The sequence below is a fragment of the Emydura macquarii genome, unplaced genomic scaffold (genome assembly GCF_026122565.2).
Source record: "Emydura macquarii macquarii isolate MOO-44397 ecotype Brisbane River unplaced genomic scaffold, CSIRO-AGI_Emac_v2 contig_629, whole genome shotgun sequence".
Taxonomy (NCBI): domain Eukaryota; kingdom Metazoa; phylum Chordata; order Testudines; family Chelidae; genus Emydura; species Emydura macquarii.
The window spans coordinates 3,339,849-3,361,065 of record NW_027130766.1 but is presented as its reverse complement, the minus strand read 5'-3'; the positions used below and the strand labels follow the sequence as shown (position 1 = coordinate 3,361,065).

At 58.2% G+C, this 21,217-nt stretch overlaps 1 protein-coding gene across 2 annotated transcripts; it reads left to right on the top strand.

The window, feature by feature from the left end:
- Window positions 1-2,095: 2,095 nt before the first annotated feature.
- Window positions 2,096-20,419, top strand: RUNDC3A (RUN domain containing 3A). 2 transcript variants are annotated; one of them, XM_067541051.1, is made up of 11 exons: window positions 2,096-2,323; window positions 8,495-8,610; window positions 9,473-9,606; window positions 10,172-10,257; window positions 10,835-10,921; window positions 13,416-13,496; window positions 15,327-15,492; window positions 16,342-16,499; window positions 16,828-16,956; window positions 18,182-18,288; window positions 19,436-20,419. In XM_067541051.1, exons 1-11 carry the CDS (start codon window positions 2,217-2,219, stop codon window positions 19,576-19,578), a joined length of 1,314 nt encoding a protein of 437 aa, XP_067397152.1. In that variant the 5' UTR covers window positions 2,096-2,216; the 3' UTR covers window positions 19,579-20,419. The 2 variants fall into 2 exon arrangements, with proteins under 2 accessions (XP_067397152.1, XP_067397151.1); XM_067541050.1 differs by having other exon boundaries at window positions 10,832-10,921.
- Window positions 20,420-21,217: the final 798 nt, after the last annotated feature.

Sequence of the window (21,217 nt, the reverse complement as noted above, 5' to 3'; positions counted from 1 at the left end):
TTCGAACAGACTTTCCTGGACAGCAGAAGGCCCATCCTGGACCAAGGCCACCCCCTACCAAATTTCAAGTCCCTGCTCCCAAGCACCGGGAGCATTCGCGTATCTCAAAAAGTCACCACAATCCCTTAATAGGGACAAAACCCTTTTCCCTGGTCTCTTTCTCTGAATTAGATGGACCATTTTGGCTGGAATCTTTCAAATCCACACGGTCTGCGGCAGACGCCCGACAAGGAAAACTTCAGCCCAAATGTTAAAGTTTGGAGAAGTGATAAGCAACTGAAAACAAGGTCTTGTAATGGGAAGTGTCTCAACCTTGAGGGGTGGTGCCACCGGCCCTGGCTGTGATGAGTTTGTGTTTGAGTAAGGTGTTGCTCAGCCAGAACACCTGCTCCTTGACAAATTGTAGCGTCTTTGACAAGTAAATCTGTTTGTATTTAGCTCACTGTATTGCATGCTCCTATCATCCTGTAAGCCCTTCTTCCACACCCCTGTGCTGTATTTATGTGCATCTATTTCTGTTTGAGCTTTTTATCAGGGAAGGAAGCACCCATTTGATTTTTCTTCTGCGTACGGCAGCCACTAATCCTCTGCATGGCACTCGCTCGCTCCCACTGGGCAGACCTCCCCGGGAGTCAACTGGCACCAAAATAGGCCTGGCTGTGCCCGCTCTGAGCAGCAGTGGGTGGGACGCAGGAAGCTCTATGTTGCTGTTTTACTCGCTTGTTTTTAATAGCATTCACAGGCCCCAACTCAGCTCAGAGCTCCAGCGTGCTAGGTGCTGTGCGTACACACAGTGAAAGACCTTGCTCTGGTTAGTTTACAAGGAAAGACATGAAGGAGTATTAAGAGCAGAGACTGGTTTTTGTTTTTTTGTTTTTCCATTTGTACAGCACCTAGCACAAGGTGGTGGTGGGGGGCTGATCCAGGACTGGGGCTCCTAGGGACTAGAATATTTAATAACTGTCTCTATTTCAGAAATGGGGAAAGGGACTTTCCCAGGGAGTTTGGCATTTGAACCCAGGCCTTGTGGGTGCCCATCCAGGGCTGAACGGCAGTTCACTTTCTCTTGGTCTGGAAAGCTTCGGTGGCTAAGGATGCACTTAGGGAATTGGAGCATGCTTCCTATCCGTGCTCTGAGTAAACAACCCTTGGGCGTAAGGCCCGTGACGTGATGTGCTGAATGTGAAGGAAACTGAGTGCAGAGAGGAGGCCATTTCCAGCTGCTGTGGTTTAATATCCGGCTCCGTTGTCTCTAGGTTGGAGTAGCTCCTGCTCTCTGCGCCCTGCAGACCCCCGGGGCTTTCTCTTTCGTGGTGTCTGATTTAAACTACGTTGCCGAAGACCCAGACGTGACTCAAACTGTGCCCAGAATCCTCACTCAGCCGCCCCAGTGTGAAACCGGGGGAGAGCCCCTGCGGAATTCGGATTCCTTCGTCATTCCCGCCAGGCTCAAAAGTGGTCGGGGTCCCCAGAATCCTGCCTCGTTTTAGTCTCATCCCCCTAGAAATCCAGAGCTGATCCTGCCCGATCCTGGCTCCTAAACAGATCGCTCGGGCCCTTCTGCAGGGACTGAGCCTTGCCGAACCGACACATGGGCTTCATTTACTGCCCCCCACACCCGCCACTAACGAATAAAACCTTGTCTTGGGTGACAGAAGTGCCGCAGCCTCATGCCCTGACACCCCCCGCCTGCGGGCCAGCGGATCCTGCTTTCCTGGGCCCCGAGCGGCTCCCCTCCAGCCTGGGGAAGGACAGGAGCGTGCTGGCCCTTGGAGATGGCCTCTCCTTCTTCTTCTGCTCTCCTGCCTCTGCCACCCCAGCCCTGCCTGGGGGCGGTCGGCTCCTGCAAGCGCGTCACTGGCGGAGAGCTGGCCTCCCTCCAGGAGGAAGGGGGGGGAGGGCTTCTGGGAGCCTCAGCACCAGGGAGAGCTCCCCCCTTCCCTTCCCTTCCCTTCCCGGGGCTTCTCCGAGCCAGGCCGGCAGCAGGGGAAGAGCCGGGAGCAAGGGGGGGGTGCATTGGATTTTCCGGGGGGTGCAGCGGATTTTCGGGGGGCGGTGGGGGAAGGGGGTGCATTGGATTTTCGGGGGGGGGGTGCATAGGGTTTTAGGGGGGCGGTGGGGGAAGGGGGAGTATTCCCTAGCTAAGAGGGGGCGGTGGGGTGGAGGGGGGGGGCAGAGGAGCTGGAGGGCGGACCCGGCGGCCCCCCCGGCTCTGGATGGAAGCGAGCTGTGTCCAGGCGGCCATGGCTCTCGGCCTCTCCGCCAAGAAAGCCTCGTCCAGGAACATCGCGGTGGAGAGGAAGAATCTCATCACCGTCTGCAGGTGCGGGCTGCGCCTCGCCGTGCGGGGCTGCGGGGGGGAGCTGGTCCCCCCCCCCATGGCGGGGAGAGATGGGGAGGGGAGGCGGCGGGGGGAGGAGATGGGATCGGGGTGGGGGGGGGGGGGTGATTTCTAGCATCCCGGTTGCACCTTGTGAGCAGACCCTCTGCTCCCTGGGCCAGGGGGTTTTGGGGCGGGGGGGGGGCACCCTAAAAAGAGGCCGGGAGAGAAGGGAGGGGCTGAGGAGGATGGAGACTCCCTGGAAGAGGCTGGCTGGGGACTGTTCCCCCCCCCCCCCCCCGGGAGCAGCGTGTTGTTGTGTTGCTGGGGGGGGGAGGGGGAAGAGGCGGCTGTTGCAATGGGGGGGGCCCCCCGCAGCTGGGGGAGGGGGTGCGGTGCTGTGCATTAGCTACTAGCGCCGTGGTGATGGTGATCACTGATTTATGGGGGGGGGGGGATGATCTGGGATGAAGAAGGGAGAAAGGCAGCTTGGCGGAGGAATGGGGGGGGCGCTGGCTGCTCTGTACCCCCCAGTGTCTGGGGGCGGGTGAAGCAGAGGATGGAGCTGGCTGTGGGGTCCAGGGAGTGACATCATGGCAGGCCTGCAAGCCTGGGGGGGGGGGGGGGGAAGGGTTGTCATAGCAACACCCTCTCTGGAGCAAGGACTCAGGGCTGAACTCTGGCCCTGTGGGGCAGGCCCCTCCCTCCCCCGTCTGGGGCTGTTTGGGGGTGGGGGGGTGCCGCATGCTGCTGCCCGGCAGCCCTTGTTCCACCTGCATGAATGAAATACCAGCCTGGGACCGAGGAAGAGGGGGGGCCTGCTGGCGGGCCGCACCCCCGGCCTCTGCCTCGTCTCCGTCCTCCCACAGCCCAGGCTGGGCGCTGGTTTGGCTTCTGTGTCAGTCCGTCCGTCCCCCCCACCCCAGCTTGGCTGTGATCTGGGCTGGGAGTCGCCCAGGTTAAGCTGGAGTAACTCTCCCGAAATCCATGGAGCCAGCCCAGCCTGCCCCGGCGATAAGGGGTCCCAGTTTGGTTTCGGGGTTCAGTGACCTTCTCCTCGCCCCGAAGGGAGGGTGGGGTACAAGCCTGCCCAGCGTTTTGTGCTGGGATCCCCTGAGCACCATCAACCCCCACCCCGCCGGGGGTGTCAGCGCCCAGAGCTGTGGGCCGGCAGCAGGCCAGGCCTGCAGAGCGGGAGGGTCCCTGCCGCCCCTGCCCGGCTGTGGTCGCTGCCTCCGAGGCAGCTCCAGCTGGGGCAGAGCTGAAGGGCCGTGGGGGGAGGCCCAGGCCAGGTTCCCCTGGTTTTCAGCAGGGGTTCAGCGCCTGCAATGATTCCTCACACCTGTCAGTGCTTGACCTGATGCTGGGGGGGGGGGCAGGTTTGTGGGGGGAGAGATGGCCTGAAAGGAGCCCAAACGCACATTCTGACACTGACTCCCCCTACCCCGGGCTTGGTAAAAGGGACAGGAAAACTTGGACGCAGAGGGGCTCCGACTGCTTCAAGCGCTTCTTTTGTGCATCCCCCTCCCAAGAAGGGATGGTTTTGAGAGCAGCTTGGGGGCGGTGGGGGGCTCCCCCTGCCCCCAGCAGTGCTTCTGGTATTTGGCCTTGTCTGATTTTTCCCAGGAACAGAACCACCCAGACCCCACCCTTCCTCGGGAGGCTGTGTGGGGAGCTGTACCTGTCATTTGGGAAGGGTTCTGCTGTGTCTCTTTGGGGCTCACCCAGCCCTCAGCACTGCAGTAGCTGAGCCCCTCAAAATCTTCCCTGGATTTACCCTCCCCTCCCCCCTGTGAGGCAGGGCACTGCTGTTCTCCTCATTGTACAGATGGGGGCATGGAGGCACCAAGAGGCTAAGTAACATGCCCAAGGTCACAGAGGGAGTCTGCACCAGAGCCGAGAATTGGACCCAGGTCTCCCGAGTCCCAGGTTAGTCCCCTAACAACGGGACTATCTCTCCTTGCTCCCTCCCTGTCAACCTCGCCACATTTTCAGGCTGGGCCTCCCCTGACCGGGACCTGCTTTTGACAGGGGCAGTAGCTCATTGTTGTTAACATGATTGGCACAACTGCTGGGCCGAGGAATGTCTTGCCAAGGGAATGTTGTGGTTGCTAATGGACAGAGCACCAAGCTGGGTGCTCCTGCACTCCAATATGGGCTCTGGCACTACTGTGCATGGGGGGGACCGTGACGTCTCCTTGCCTCAGTTTCCCCATCTGTAAAATTGGGATAATAAAACCTAACTCACAGGGCTACAGCACTCAACACCAGGTGCAATAGGAGATGTCCGCGTTAGAGGCCAGCAGGGGCTGATCTCTGCAGTTTGATGGCGTTCCTAAGTACTTTCCTCTTTATTGGACCCTCCTGTGGGCCATGGACTGAATGGGTCACCAAGTTGAGCCATGCTCTCTACCTGGGGCTCCTTGGGGGTCAGAGGCAGGAGGGATATGGTGGAAACCTGCCTCTGCTGTACCCTACTTGGGTAAATCAAGGCAGGGCACTCCCCAGAGCTGTCAGTCCGGTGCTGAATTAACTGACTTCATGCGAGAAAGGCGAGAGCAGCCATGTGGCTTAGGGAGAGGTTCTTGCCCTGGGATGCTAAAGAGACAGTGTTTGAGATCTGCTTGGATCAGTACTGGGCGTGCTGCTCCTGCTGACCTGTGTGGAGAGGCTACCCAGCCACCAAAGATAGGAGCTGTAAGATGAGAGCAGCTGCACCTATAAGGGATGTGATCGTAACATCACTGTGGTCCAGGGGACAAGGTACTGGCCTGGGAGCCAGCAGAACTGGCATCTATTCCCTGCTCTGCTACTGCCTGTTGTATGACCTTGGGCAAGTCACTTCCACTCCCCCCCGGTGTCTTTTAATTCCCTGCTCCCAGGGAATGGACTGTCTCTTACTGCCCTGGGATCCCACTGTGGGCTTCCCAGTGCTAGTGTAAGACTTGGTGTGGGTGTGTCTCGCACCACTGTTGAATGCTGGCGTGTGATTTCAACAGCACAGGACTGGGGCCAGAACCTCCAGGCTTACACCATCAACCTTTGGCCAGGATGAAAATTGGCCACTTAGTCTTTCTGCCTCTTCGTCAGGTTTTGAGCAATAACAATACCGTGCCACTTGCTCCATGCCAGCTTAGTTTCTTCAGCAGCTTGTTGAGAGGAACCTTGTCCAAGGCCTTTTGAAAGCCTATATCAATTAGGGCAACTGGTTCTCCTCTATCCACTGCTTCATCAACATAGTCAGAGGATGCCAAGAGATTAGTCAGACCCACTTTTCTTTTGCAGACACTGTGCTGGTGAGATCCAGCCAAGCACTTCACTCTACGCATGCCACCTGCCCCATGGACTTCAAGGGGGCTCCTCGTATGCTAGCAATTAAGCACCGACTTAAGTACTTTGCTGGATCGGGGCCTAAATCCCGGATCCTGTGAAGAGATGTGTGCAGCTGGCACCTTCTGGCGGCTCCGCATCCCACTGGCACCCACAGGGCTGACACGGGCGTGGGTGTCCCAGGCTCTCCAACCCCTGGGAGGGAGTAGCAGGCAGTTCTCCCCTCCAGGGCTGTGTATTTCCACCGCTCTGCTGTACAATTACAGGATATTGTTACCAGTCACTGAGTGTTGCATCCAGCTAGTGGGAGAAGTGACGCATCATTTTGCTGCTTCTAATAATGTGAGTTGCTTTCTGTAAGTGTGAGAGCACCATTTCCCCCTCGCCGCACCATGAGCAGGAGAGAAATGGGCTTTATCATCTCAGGCAGGGGCTCCCTGGGGGGAGCTGGTGTCACAAAGGTTGCCCTGACTCGGTAACACAAGCGACTGCCTCCAGGGTTGAGGCCAAGCAGGCAGAGATGAAAGGCTCCATTGTCCAAGCCAGTTAGCCTCTTTATTTTCCCCTGTTATGTTGTAGTTCCCGTGAAAGGCTGCCTGAAGTCCTCAGTCTGGAGTGTGTGGTGTGGAGTGGGGGGGGGGGAGAGGAGACAGGAGGGGAATCGTTAGGGCCCTACCAAGGGGTCTTTTGGGGGGGGGGGAACCCAGCCTTCATGTGAGATACGGATGGCACTAAGCATCCTGGTGAAAAGCACAAAGCCACAGCCTCCGTGGGTGAATCACACCATCGCTCTGTGCCTCAGTTTCCCCATCTGTAAAATGGAGATTAAAAATACTCCCCCCTTGTGGCTTTTGTCTGACTAATTAGTCTGTGAGGTTGTTGGCACAGAGCCCATCTCTCATTTTGGGTCTGTACAGCACCTAGCTTCTACGTTCTGCCATAACATAAATAATAATTTTCCATGGGAAAGCGTGTGTGTGAAGGGGAGAGGCAGGGAGGGGTGGCAGGTTGCTCATTTGCAGTTTATGGACCACAAATTTCCAGTAGGTAAAATGCCCGACGTGCACCTGTTGCATGATTAGCCTGTGGAACTCCCTGTTACAAGATGTCCGCTCTGGCCGTGGCTTAGTACGATGTGCTTTTAAACGAGTAAGAATTGCATCGGCAGGCGCTCGCTAAATACGATTGACGATAATGGCACCCTGTACAGGCCTTGGAAATCACATTTCAAGGGGAGTCTAAAGCATGAAATAAGTCTCACAGGCTCCCCAGGACCTAGGTCACTTTGACTGTCCCCATCGGAAATGGGGAAACTGAGGCAGAGAGAGAGGAAGCAACTCGCCCAGGGTCAGGCCGGGGCAGAGCTGAGATTAGAAGCCAGGCGTCCTGATCCCAGTCCCCTATTCTCTCCACCAAGGCTTATTTTCCCAGAGCTGGAACCAGAGCCTCCATGTCTTGACTTCCAGTCCCCTGCTCTAATCACTAGACCATACTCCCTTCCAAAGCTGGGGCTTGACCCTAGGAGTGCTGAGTTCATCCCCTGCTCTGTTCCTCTGCCTCCCCCCTAGACTGTCTGCGCCCTACACCAGAAACCAGGCAGTCTCGCCCTTGCAATATCATTTCGATTCAGACACCCATCTAGCGAAAGCCCATTGCGGTGCTTGAAATGTCAATGATGCCACCTGAAACCAGGAACAGCACCTCCCTGCCCCGCTCCCCCAGGGGACTCAGTCGTGATTCCACTTGCTCTGTGCTGACAAACCGGGCTCGGAGAAGGCCTCGGGACAGCTGAGTGCGTAGGTGTCTGAAGAGCTGTCTGGAAACGGCAGCTGTCTCTGTGTGGCGAGAACAGGCAAACAGCCTAGTGGAGAAGGAGACAGCGAGTGCTCATGCATTTGCAACCACGCCTGTCCCTGTGCAGTGCCTATGAAGGGTGGGGGGATAGTGTGACCCGTAATAATCCTGAACGTGAGCGGAAAGCAAACGTCTTGGATGCAGGACTCCTGGGTTCTAGTCCAGGCCCTGAAGGGGAGCATGACCTAGTGATGGGGAAGGAGGGTGCAGCACTCCTGGATGCTCTGCTTCACTGACTTCCCCCTTTCTGTGCCTCAGTTTCCCTATCTGATAAATAGGTCTATTGCTACTGCCTCTCCTTAATGGGAGGCCTAATTCATTAGTGACTGTAAAGCACTGTCTGATCCTAGCTAGAGACAGGCATGGGCTTATCAGAGCTGCCCACAGGTGATCCAGGCTGCCCCTGTCCATGTGCAAATGCTATGCACTGGCTTCCTCCACCAGGGAATTGCACCAGGGCAATGATGGATGCACAAGGAGGAAGGGGTGTGGGGTTGGCATCCCCAGGGAGGCTGCTTCCTGGTGGAAATGGTGAATCATTGTTCTACAGGACTCCGCTGCACCGGGTGCTGTACATACACATAGTGAGAGGTCTGCCTTCCAGGAGCTTCCAGTCTAAATCGACAAGGGAGAAGGAAGCAATAGTCACCCCTAGTTCTTATATCACATTTTTCATCAATAGAGCTCAAAGTGCTTTATAAAGGAGGGCAGTATCATTCCCCCCATTTCACAGATGGGAAAACTGAGGCACAGGGAGCAACTTGGGCCACTAGGCCACACTGCCTCACCTGAGGTCCTACAGCAGATCAGTGGCAAAACTAGGAATAAAACCCAGATTTCCTGAGTCCTATTGTAGTGCTGGAGCCACTAGACCATGCTGCTGATCCGCTTCGCCTTACTACCTTTCAGAGCTGCTCCCCCAGGATCCCTAACAGACAGTCTTGTTTGCCTGCGCCCTGCATACCTGTCTGTGATTTTTCTCCCTGGTAGATTTTCCGTGAAGACCCTGCTAGAGAAATACACTGCGGAGCCCATCGATGATTCATCGGAGGAGTTCATCAACTTTGCTGCCATTCTCGAGCAGATCCTGAGTCACCGCTTCAAAGGTAACGCAGCTCAGGCCAGGCACACACGTGTGCATGCATGGATTGGTTCTGCTCCCCTCAGGGCGTTTATGTGCGTGTGTCTGTGCGTGTTTCTGCACGTTTGCAATGGGAGCCATGGCTGAGGACACACCTGCAGCAAGCATGAGTGTGTACACATCCGCTTCTACACAGGAGTATTTGTGCACGTCTGTTGCGTGTCTGTGAGTGCAACTGTTGTGTGCACTCCTGTTGGATGCATGTTGGTGTGCATACAGGTGAGTTTATATGCATGCGTGTATGCCTGCTGAGTGTGTGTGTGTATTTTCAACTGTTGTACACATGCATGTGTATACGCCTATTGCGTGTGTGTTGAGGCCTACTGAAGGCCTGCCTGTGCATGTGTGCAACTGTTGTATGCCTGCATGTGCTACTGAGGATGCCTGGAGCCTCCAGCCCAGCCAGTGTTTAGGGCCCTGCCAATTTCACACCCCTGAAGAACTGTGAAATAAGCCCTTCCTCCTGCAAGCTGATTTCCTCCATGCTGCTGGAAGCGCCCCAGCTAGTGAGCCTAGCTGCTTCTCCCAGCCCAGCTGGGGTGCTCCTAGCAGCATGAGGGGTGGGGGGAGATCAGACAATCCTGCCACCCTCCACCCCCCCCCCCCCCACAACAAGTTTGCGACACCCCCACAACCCCATTTTGGGTCGGGACCTCCATGGTGACCATGAAGTTTTCAGAAAATCGTGAAATTGACTAATTTTCAAATCCCACGGCCGTGAAATTGACTAGGATGGACCGTAAATTTGGTAGGGTCCTACCAATGCTTAGGACAGGCTGGCCCCGCAGACTGCAGGGACCTCAGCCCTTCCTGTCCCTCTGCCCCAGGTCCCGTCAGCTGGTTCAGCTCCGATGGGCAGCGTGGCTTCTGGGATTACATCCGCCTGGCCTGTAGCAAGGTCCCCAACAACTGCGTCAGCAGCATCGAGAACATGGAGAACATCGGCACTTCCAGGGCCAAGGTGAGGAAGGGCCCCTGGCTGCGGTTGCCCTGCTGTCTAACCCAGCAAGCGAGGCGGGTCCTTTCAGGGGAGCGGGGAAAGCAGCAGACACATGGGAAGGGCAGAAGTCCACCTCAGTGGGTCTAGCAGGGGTCGCTGAGCCAAAGGTCCCTGGCCACCCCCAGGCAACGTGGAAACGGGCATCACCTAATGGGGCACCCCCTACCCCATGATCTTTCCGGTGTGTGTGTGAACGGGGGGCCTTTCACCGGTCGACTGGGGCAGCTTCCTCCACAGCAGACTGTGTTAAGAGGGGCACCTGGACCAGAAACTGTCAGTCTAGTTCCACCACCTCTGCCCATCCTTCCCAGGAGGGTCTCTGTGCCTGCTGCATACAAAGGGGAGGTCACGAGACACTAGCTGGTGCCTAGATACTACGGTGATGGGCACCCTGTGCTGGCTAGACGGATGGGTGGGTGGGTGGGTGGGTGTCTGTGGGAACAGATTGATTCGGTGGGTGGGTGGATGTTGACGGTAGAGGCAGCTCCTACCAGCCGCCCCAGTGCCTTGGGTTTGTCTGCTGCAGGGCCGGGCCTGGATCCGCGTGGCACTGATGGAGAAACGCATGTCCGAATACATCACCACTGCCCTGAGGGACACCAGAACCACCAGGTGAGCCGCTTCCACATACAGCAGGGTGGCGTCCCATCGGCGGGGTGCAGACGGGCTGTTTCTCCCGCAGCCCCTGGGCCAGGGGTAAGACCGAGGGAACCCAGAGTTTGCCCATCTGGGTAAAGGGAGCCTAAGGGCCACATGCACAGAAGATTGTGGCTCACGTTTCCCAGCCCCGGGGGCAAAGGAGGATCCCCTCCTCGCTCCCCCTTGCCCCTCCCTGGCTCGGTCCACTCATGTCTGGAACGGGAGCCCGCGAGGCCCCGAAAACGCTCCGGTGAGACGCAGGCGGTGCAGGGATCTCTGGGGGTGCAGCAGAGAGAAGGGCGAAGTGAGAGCCGCCCCTGGTGCGTTGGCAGTAGATTTCCCGAGCCAGCGCTGGGGGGCTGGGGCGTGCGAGCGTGATCTCTCGGGTTGGTATCGCAGCGCTGGGCTCCGTGGCAAGGGTGTGTGTGCGTGTGCAAGTGAGACCCTGTGGGGCACGTCGCAGTGGGCAGTTGTGTCTTTGTGGTAAGGCCATGTGGGGTATTACGTAGCCTCGCCCAGGAATAACGGTGTCTGTCCTGCCCCACAGAAGGTTTTACGACGACGGGGCTATCATCCTGCGAGAAGAGTCCACCGTGCTCACCGGGATGCTGATCGGTCTCAGCGCCATTGACTTCAGGTAGGAGGAGCCTGAGAACAGTTCGTCTTGACGGGGGATATGGCGGAGGGCTATAGAACAACGACTGGCATGGAGAAAGGGAATAGGGAAGCGTTATTTGCCCCTTCACATAACACCAGAAGCAGGGGTCACCCGATGAAATCACAGTAATAGGCAGCAAGTTTAAAACAAACACAAGGAAGTGCTTCGTCACACAACGCACAGCCAACCAGGGGGTGTTGTGAAGGCCAAAAGTAGACCTGGGTTCCAAAAGGAATTAGATAAGCCCATGGAGGACAGGGCCATCAATGGCTATTAGCAAAGATGGTCAGGGATGCAGCCCCCTGCCCAGGGTGTCTCTAAACCTCTGACTGCCAGAAGCTGGAACTGGAAGACTTGAAATTGCCCTGTTCTTTTTATTCCTTCTGAAGCATCTGGCACCAGCCACCATCAGAAGACAGGATACTGGGCTAGACAGGCCATTGGTCCGACCCAGTGTGCCTGTTCTTATGTTGACTCAGAATCTCGGCAGTGTTTTTAAAGTACCCATTGTGCAATACCTAGAGCAGTGCTGTGTGACCAAGGTGCTGGGCATCTTAGAAAACCCGGAGGGAGACAGACAGAGAGACAATGCACATTTCTTATCTCTAGATCCAAGCACTCTGTGCTTATAGCCAACAGGGCTAAAGAATCACACACAGACACACTTCCTACAAACACTGCAGGAGGGATTTCATTAGAATTGCAAAAAAACAATCTGCCCAAAACCCTATATTAAAAGAACGTTATTAAGTCAAACCCTTGAAAGTTAAGAAGTGTCAGAATCAGGATTGTCTGTATAGCTTAGTTCACCCCCCTGGTGGGGGTGCATTATGATACAGTCTTTAACGACGTGATCTCACACTACTTTTCCCACGGGACCCCTGCCTCATTCAGTAAGTGAGCCTCAATCAGGTATTTTGTTTTCTCCTCACCAGTCAATGGGTGACACCCATGTGCTGCATCCTATTCAAACCCTACTCTGAAGACAGCGTCCGTCATTTCCTCCATGCTGTTTCACCTCTATAGTTTCCGAGTGCTTCATTCTTCCTCAAACACCCCTGTGGGAGGAGGGGTGTTGTTATCCCTGTTTTACAGATGAGGAACTGAGTCACAAACGTTTTCCCAATTATTTCAGGTGCGCACTTTGAGACGCCTCCGATGGGATTTTTTGGAGTACTTAGCATTAGGTAGCACTTTATGTGTTCACAGCACAGTTCTCGTTGCCTTCAGTTGCAGCGGAAAATGTTCAGCACGTCTGTAAATCAAGCCCCAGGGTTCTGAGTCAGCCCCCCACATAAAATGGGTCTCAGCGTTAGGGAAAAGCTGGATTTACGTAACTTGCCTAGCATCACACAAGAACAGGGACAGAATCCAATTCTCCAGAGCAACATTCAACTGCCTTGGAGTGGAAGTTTGTCATCAGGGAATCATGTGTGTTAGTGACGGCCCATTCGAACGGGAGGGAGCTGTCACCCCTCCCTGGTCAGCCAGTGACATAATGCAGGGTTCAGTTGTCTACCCTTGCCCAGAGCGAGCAACGGAAAACCATCAGAAACGACTCCAAAGAGTTCAGACCCCATGGAGGTAAAAAAGGAACGTTAGAGCAGACAGAGGATCGCCCTGCCTGTCAGTAAAGACAGACGGCTGATTTGGTGTATCACAGGGTGGGGAACGATCCCCCGCATCCATTCACTGAGGACACATCTTCTTGAGAGGGGTGTTTCACAAAAGATTGGCTCGTGGGTCCTGGGAACCGACTGGCTCTGTGACAGACTGAATTCAGGAGAGAGGGGGACCTACTTTATTAGCTAGGAAAGGGAACGAACTATTAATAAGTGTAGGCCCTAATGCGTGTCTTGTGATTTGTTCTGTGTTGCAATCATTTGTTTCTCTCTCTCTCATATTCCCTAGTGGAACCTCTGTTCTTTCTTAAATAAACCTTCTTTTGTTTTATTGTAAGTGCTGTGGGATACACAGGAGCAGCAATTTAAGATTGAACTGGGCTACACATCTCCCTTGGGGGTAGATGATCTGGGATTTCTGTGAGTAGCCAGTGGCAGGGGCTGGGTGTCACAGGAACGCTTCAAGAAGATCCAGGGACTGGAGGGGGTGCATCTCTTGTGAACCTGCCAGGCACAGACAGGGCTGGGATCAGGGCCCCCACGTGGTGGGCGGGGGGAAGGGTACACTGTACTGGGCCCAAAAAACTATGCTTGGGCCCTGGCTGGGATACCCCAGAAGAGAGGGCCCGAGTGGCTGAGCAGCTTGTGGTGGGAGCAGCTGACACCCAGCCAGGCCCAGGCACGACCCCCTGGCTTACTGGAGGCAAGGAGGAAGGAGGTGACTCCTGAGAACTGTCATAAGGTAGAGTTGGATCCCCAGGAAGATGTTTCAGGCTCTGACCCCAGGAGCTCTGGGGCAGTGTTCATGGATGGGTTTTGTCTGAATTCCTCTTTCTCATCGTGTCTTTCAGTTTCTGCTTGAAAGGGGAAGTGATGGATGGGAAGATCCCCGTGGTCATCGACTATACCCCGTACCTGAAGTTTACACAGAGGTAACAGTTACTGTGTCATCTACCCAGTGAGCCACCCACAGGCCGTGTGCGAGCAAAGTGCCTTGGAGCCCAGCTCCCCAACCCGGATCAGGCCCCGCGGCACTGGGCGCTGCCCCAAGGAGCTTACAATCAAAGAGACAATAGGCGGGGGGGGGGGGGAGGAAATGGAGGCCCAGGGAGCGGAAGGGACTCGCCCACAGCAGAGCTGGGAATGGCACCCAGCTCTCCTGAGTCCCAGATGACGTCGTTAGCCATTGGACCACGCTGCCTCTCTTAGGGGACGCTGGTCAGCTGGGCACCAAGACCAGCCTCCTTAGCCTATTGACGCCCGGTTGCTTTGTTATGTAGACGAATCTGACTTAATACAGCCCTTTGCCCCTCCCACTGCGCGTCACTGCCCATGGAGGGGGTGCTGCATCCGGGCGCCGTTAGTCATCAAAGCTGAAAGCCCCCTCTCGGAGGCCACGCAATTGTGTGACTACGTCGTGCAGCTAAGAACCCCCAGACTTGTATTTCCAACCCAACACCTACGATGTAGCCCAGCGTCCTGCACCGAGCACCACGAGCGCTCTCGCTACAGGGCTGCGGGAAGGGGGTGTGCCCGTTGCGACGGCGCCGTCCCTGCACCTAGGAGAGGCGCTGAAGAGCATCTCAGTGAGAACTGCAAATCGAGGGGAGGTGCAGAGAAATAGTCCCCAGGGGCCGAGAGAGAGAAGAACTGGATTTCAGCTCAGGAAAATGGGAGTTGGTATCTTCCGGGGTGGGGGGAAATGATCTAAGACTGACATTCAGTGGCCAGGAGAACCGTGGGATAGAGGGATGCAGAGAGAACACTAGAGGGCAGCAGAGAGCAAAGGGCAAATATGCTCTTTGGGACAGGGATTTGCTCTGTGTCTGTACAGCACCTGACACAAGCGCCCCCAGCCATGGCTGGTCCTCAGGCGCTACGTGATTACTAATAATAAATAAGGCCAATGCAGCTCTAGGGTGTCTGGAGGCAGGGAGGTGATAGTCCCTTGCTGGAGAGCACGGTACGACATCGCTGTTCATATTCCATGCGTAGCTCTGAGCACTCCAGAGAGCTGCCAGTAAACTAGAGCCGGGGCAGTGCTTAGACAGGCCGGAGAGACTGATTTAGGAGCAAGGCTAAACTACAGGATTTGACATTTCTCTAGTGACTTTCCTCTCGACAGCTCCCAGGGTCCTTCCCACGGCAGCACCTCTGGGGTGAGGGAACCTGCCCACCACTCAGCACCGGCCGTGGGCAGGAGGGAAGCAAAATGCGACCAGGGGCAATGGGGCAAACCCCAGCTACTAGGAAAAAGTGCCACGAGATCTTTCCCGCATGTGCAGAGGGGACAGGGCCGTGGTTTATATGGACGCTCCGGACAGCTCCCTGCGCAGCACGCTGGAGGGGGCTCAGTCTGTCCCCTGCAGGATGGGGAAGTGCTGGGTCTGACCGGGTGCAGTGATGCCATTTACTGGGCCAAACCGCCCCGAAGGCGCCCATCTGGGATAGAACCCGGGTGTCTGGAGCTTTGGCTCCAAAACTCAGATCTCAGCAGCTGGCAACGGTGTTGGACCCTGCCACTAGAGGGCGACACACACAACATACACAATTCACAACACACACAATTCACAACACTCACACAACACAGTCTGTTCAGGCAATTCTCCTGGTATCTGCTACCCACGGGAGGGAACGAGCCCAGGCAACAATGAATCAGAGCCGAGCCATACTGTTGTCTGGGTTGCCTCCAGTCCCAGAGCCCACAATCGGGGCAGACAGGGAGCTGTCTTCTCCCTCTGAGCCCCTGGTTCTCTGGGCAGCTACGACTACCTGAGCGATGAGGAGGACCGGCGGAGCGTGGAAAGCAGCACGAGCGAGGAGAGCTCCCCCGAGCACCCCTACCAGCTGCTGGTGACCGACGAGGACAGCTGGTACAACAAGTGGCGCAAAATGGAGCAGAAGTTCCGCATCGTGTACGCGCAGAAGGTACCCGGGCGTCAGGCTGGGGCGGGGACCCCGCTGCTGGGCGAGGACCGGGGGTGGGTGCGTTTGGTTTTGAGCCTCCCTCCGAGAAATCTCGGGCTGGAAGGGACCTGGAGGAGTCTCTAGTCCAGCCCCCCTGGGCGGAAGCAGGACGACGTAACGCCGAGATCATTCCTGACAGGTGTCTGTCTGTCTGTCTGTCCAACCTGGTCTTAAAAACCTGCCGTGATGGGGACTCCACAGCCTCCCTTGGAAACCCGTTCCAGAGCTTGGTGACCCTGGGAGGCAGAGAGTTTCTCTCGATGGCTAACTGAGATCTCCCTTGGGCGACAGCACCCGGCCCCTCTGCAGCCACAATGCCAACCCCTCCGCCCGGGTCTCACCCCCTGCCGGCAGCCCCGGCCAGGGCCCGGCTGGCTATTCAGAGCAGCCACGCACCTTCCGGGCCCCTCGGAGGCTGAGCATCACGTCTGCAGCCTTGGCCGGGCCCCCGAAGTCCTCCTGCCGGGGGGGAGCCCGGCTGCCTCCTGCACAGCAGCTCTCAGGCCCAACAGCGCCCGGACTGCCTCCCACACCCCCTGCTCCCTCCCCGTCAGACTGGTCCTCATGCCTCCCTTCCGTGGACGGCCCCAGCCCTGTGCCTGGGGAGGCGGTTGGTGCCCCAGGAATGCTGCAGTCTCCCCGGGAGGGCTCCTCTGTCTGTCCCTGCCACCAGATCCCTGCCCTGGCAGACCTGGCCTGGGTACCCCCGGCCCCTGAGAGTGCAAGGGAGCCTGCGGTGCCCCCCCCTGGTGCTGCGTCCCACCTGCCCCGGGGGATCCCTGCCTGGCCTGATCCCTGCGTGTGCCCCAGGGGTACCTGGAGGAGCTGGTGCGGCTCCGGGAATCCCAGCTGAAGGACCTGGAGGCGGAGAACAAGCGGCTGCAGATGAGGTTGGAGGAGGTGAAGGTGCAGAACAAGCTGGAGAAGACGGAGCTGGAGGGCGTCATCCTGGAACTGCAGGAGCAGCTGTGAGTCCATCAAAACCCCTCTGCCCCATGGGGAAGGGGTGGTCTCCTCCCCTCCCCCCCAGCTCCCTCTGCCCCACGCTGGGAGGGGCTATGTCTGCCCCAGGCCCATTGTCCCCTCTGTATCTGTCCCCCCTGATCCTCTTCTGCCCCACACCGAGAGCCCATCTCTGCCCCACACCAAGAGGGCTGCCCCAGAGTTCCCACCGCTCCCTCCATCCCATGTTATCTGGGGCTGCTAGCCCTGCTGGGAGGCGAGTAGGGGCCCCTTGTGTCTCGGGCCCCGTCCCGCTGCTCATCGCAGCCTCCCCTCCTCCCGCTCTGCCTCCAGGACGGGCCTGATCCCCGGTGAGAACGCCCCGCTCTCCAAGGAGATGGTCATGCCGTTGGTGAACCAGTGGCCGTCGCTGGGGACGCTCAATGGGAAGGCGAGCGGGTCAGACGCCAAGCTGTACAGAAGGTGAATCCCCAGGGAGGAGACCCCGGACGAGCCGGGCGCACCATGCAGAGCAGCAAGGGGAGACGCCTTGGCCCTGGGAGCGGGGGCGGTTGGGGCTTTTCTCTCCAGCCCTGTGGGGCAGAAGAGCAGATCCAGCTATGCAGAGAGAGGGAGAGGGTGGGGCGAGGGATTGTCACCCATGCAGATTGTGTGGGGCTGGGGGGGTAGGATGGCCGACCATGCGTGTGGGGAGGGGGATGGCCAGCCGTGCAGAGCGGTGGAGAAAGCAGAGGAGTCGGACAGACGTTCCCTGAAACCAGCCACTGCTCCAGTGCTCCCATCTAGGCTCCTCTTTGCAGGAACGTCCAGGCTGGTTTGGGTTTTGCCCGACTCCATGGCCCTGAAGCGTGTGTAAAACCCAGCAGGGGTGTGGGGAGAAATGGGGGAGCCGGCTGGGGGTGGGGCCCAGAGCCAGCAACCTCATCTCCTGCCAGCAGAGGGGAGAAGTGGGCATCCCAAACCAAGGGCCCCAACATCCTTCCCAGCCTGGGCAGTGCCTCGGTGGCTGGTCTAGTCATCCAGGGAGGGAGGCCAAGGTGACTGGGGCCTGGCAAATACCAGAGAGAACCTCCTAGGCCCTTGGGCCAGATGGAACCATCATGACCATTTAGCCTGACCGCCTGCCTCGCCCCGGGCCTGGTGCATCCAGCCCAGAGCTGGTGGCTGAGCTGGAGCAGAGCCTTTAGAAAGACTTGGAGGGAGGGAGAATCCCCCACATCCCCTGATAGGTTGTTCCAGGGGCTAATTAACCTGGTAAAAGCGTGTGTCAGAGACAGAGGGGAAAAAGAGGGGTCTAGATGGTTAAACAGAGAGGAGCCTAGACAGATGGAAGGATGGAGGGTCAGACGGGGGAGGAGCCTGGAAGGATGGAGGGTCAGACGGGGGGAGGAGCCTGGAAGGTCAGATGGGGAGGAGCCTGGATCGGGGCCTGGGTCTTGGTTCCTGTGCGGATCCCAGAACAATGCGACGCCCCCATGTGCAGTGGACGGAGGGACTCCGGAGGCACCTAGCCCACATGGCTCCCAGCTCCCCAGCGCACAGGGCCTGTGGGGGGTTTTGCAGTGCACGGTGGGAACTGAAAGGCGTTCTGGAGTGGGCCCCATGGACTCTTGGGGGGCAATGCACCGGCGGCGGGGTGGGACTGCTGCTCACCGGGCTGGGAGTAACAGGGCGCTGTCTCTCGCAGGCACAGCTTCACCAGCACGGATCAGCTGTCGGCAGAGATCAGCCTGAGCTCCGACTCCCAGAGGCTGGGGGAGGGCAAGCGAGATGGAGAACCCTGGGGACCATTGGGTAAGCCCCCTGCCCACGGGCCCAGGGAGCGAGTCGGGGGGACGGGGGGGGGGGGTGGAAAGGCTCCTACAGCTCTTTGGGAGGGCTGGGGCTGGGAGGCAGAAACTACCAGTTAGCAGACGCCTGTGGTTGCAGGAAGTCCCTAGCACCTGCCTGCAAGAGTGTACGGCCGGGGCGGGTCCGGTACGAAGAAGCTTGAGAATTTAGAGGTGAACCTGGGAATTGAACCCAGGCATCCTGACTCCCAGGCCCTGGCTCCAACCCCAGCCTCATTCTCTGGTGATGAGCCACGCAGAAGCTAGACAAATGGACAGGAAGCCAGGCGAAGCGGCGGATTCTCCGCCCCTGGCAATATTTCAATGAAGATGGGGGGCGAGGGGGGTGTTCTACAAGCTCCGCTCTAGGAATTCCTTCGGGGAAATTCTCTGGCCTGGATTAGAAAGGAGGTCGGACGAGGTGATCACCGTTGTCCCGTCGTGTTGCCCGGACACTCTTGGAAGCTGGCCGGCCGAGGCAGTTACTGCAGTGCAGCGGTTCCCAACCTGTGGGACCCCAAGTGGGGTCGTTTCATCAGCTGATGGGATCACGGCCATCCTGAGTGTGCAAGAGGATGCCATTTTACAAAACGGCCTCTTTCGCACAGCGTGACCTCACACGCTCTGTGTGCACGAGTGTGCGTCGCACGGGGGATGCTATTTTGCTCTACAAAATGGCGCCCCCCGTGCAGCGCGACCTCGCACGCAGCGTCTGTGTGTGAGCTCGTGCAGTCCAGGGGACGCTGTTTTGTAAAGCAAAAGGGGGTAATGGGAAACAACACATCTGAAAACAGAGTCATGCAGGGAAAACGGTTGGGAACCGCTGCTGTAGGATGTAGAGGGTAGAGTCAGAGGAACTGGGAGTCGGGCCTCGTGGGAACTACCCCTGGCTTTCAGAGGGAGTGTGGTCTAGTGGTGAGAGCAGGAGTTTGGGAAGCGGGGAGGTTTAGTCCTGGCTCTACCACTGACTTCCAGCATGACGCTTGGCATGTCACTTAGCACTTTGCCCAATCCCCCTCCCCCAAGAAAAGCGCACAGGGATTTGAATGTCCTGGGTTGTACAAGGCCCCTGCTCTGACCTGCCCTCTTTCAACCCCCCCCCTGTGCTCCAGGGAAGGACCCCACCCCTTCCATGCTGGGACTGTGCGGCTCCCTGGCCTCCCTTCCAAGCTGTAAGTCCCTGGCCAGCCTGAAATCTAACGAGTGCCTGGTGAGCGACAGCAACGAAGCCAGCCCCACCCACAGCCCCAGTTGAGACGCTGTGCGGCGCCGCTCGGCCTGGGATTGGCGTGTCCCAGCGGGGAGCCAAGAAGGGAACCGAGGAGCTGCCAGCATCTCAAACCGATGGGACCAATGATCTGGGGAAATGGACCTTCCTGAACCTCCTGGGGCAGCCAGCCCCACCGCTGGCTGACTCGCTGCATCCTTACAGACGGGGGGGGCCCTCCTTCCTACCAAGAGACGCTTCCCCGAGTACGATCCCGTGTCACACGCTCGGATGGAGCTGGAAGGATCCCGACGCGCTTTGTGAAACGTGCTGCCCAGGGCAGGATCGCTGCGCCTGACTGCAGAAAGGCAGCCACTTCTGGGGCGGAGCGAGGCAGCTGTTTAACCTCCATGCTGCGCCGCAGCTGAAGGGCAGGGAGTGAAGACGGATCCTGCACCTGACTGCAACTGCAAAGCGGGCCGGGGGGTGGGGGAGTTGGGAGGACGAGGACGTAAATCCCACACCCGGTGTTCGCTGGGCTGGAAAGGGTGAAGAGTGGAGGTGGGGCGGGGCGCCGACACAGGGCTCTGGCCTCCCCCTTGGGGGGCGTCCTTGATGGTGTCCCACCCCGGGGACTTGACCGCTGCTGCGGAACCAGCTGAGCCACTTGCTTCCTTCGAGCCCACCCCAGCCCACACGTCACGGCCTCCGGCTCTTGTACCCTTCAGCCACCGGCCGGCTGCGTTGACGAAGGGCCTGTCTCCCCAGTGGAGGGGAGACCTCAAACCATGCCCTCCCCCTCGGGCCCAGCTGTATCCCCGCCTCGGTGGGTGGACAGGATCCCGCCCCCTCCCCCCCATCTCCTGTGTGTAGGAATCTGCTGCTGCCATGCATTTCTCGCTGCTGAGTCCCCCCCCCCCGCGTCTGGGGCGCGTTGTGCAAGCCGTGACGGGGAGAATAGCCCCACCGCCTCCCCGTCCCCTGACATTTCATCGCCCCGGCTGCGGGGAGGCCCCCTCGAAGCAAATTGAGACAATAAATGCACATCCGAGCTGGGTCTGCTATGGCGTGCGGGGGGCTGGGACCTGACCCCAGGTGCCTGACTCACAACCCCCCCCCCCCCGAGACTCGTTCTGTAGCTCGAGTTACCATAGGGTGACCAGAGAGCAAGCGCAAAAAATCAGGACAGGTGTTGGGGGGGGAGTAATAGGCGCCTCTCTCGGACAAAGCCCAGACACTTGGGCCTGTCCCTAGAAAGGTGGGACACGGGGTGCTTTGAGCGCTGCAGGTCCTGGTTCACTCCCCGGGCTGTTGACCTCCTGGTGGTGGTCACAGCTAGATCTAGACAGACAAAATGCCCTAGGGCCGTGAGTCTGGAGCTGGCCGGGGCTCCTGCAGCTGATGGAAATTGGCTCCAGCGCCAGGGCGTTGGGGGGGATTTTAAGCTGAGGCTTTCAGTCATGACACCGCGGGCCGGGTGCCCCAGGGGTCATGGAGGGAGATGCAGCCACCCTCCTACCCTCACCCTAGCAGGCCACGTGCTCACTGGGGAGCGGGAAACCCAGCTCATCTCCATCACCCCGCAGGGGAGCCCCCCACCACGCGGCATCTTGCAGCCTGATTTGCAGAGGGCCGAGCCCCCGCGCTGGCCTGCACGGGCACTGGGAGCCGGGGGGCTGAGCACCAG

Coding starts and splice junctions, on each gene's coding strand:
- RUNDC3A (XM_067541050.1), top strand. CDS start 2,217: ATGGAAGCGAGCTGTGTCCAGGCGGCCATGGCTCTCGGCCTCTCCGCC. Junction 9,607..10,171: donor TCGGCACTTCCAGGGCCAAG/GTGAGGAAGGGC, acceptor TGTCTGCTGCAG/GGCCGGGCCTGGATCCGCGT. Junction 10,258..10,831: donor AGGGACACCAGAACCACCAG/GTGAGCCGCTTC, acceptor CCTGCCCCACAG/AAGGTTTTACGACGACGGGG.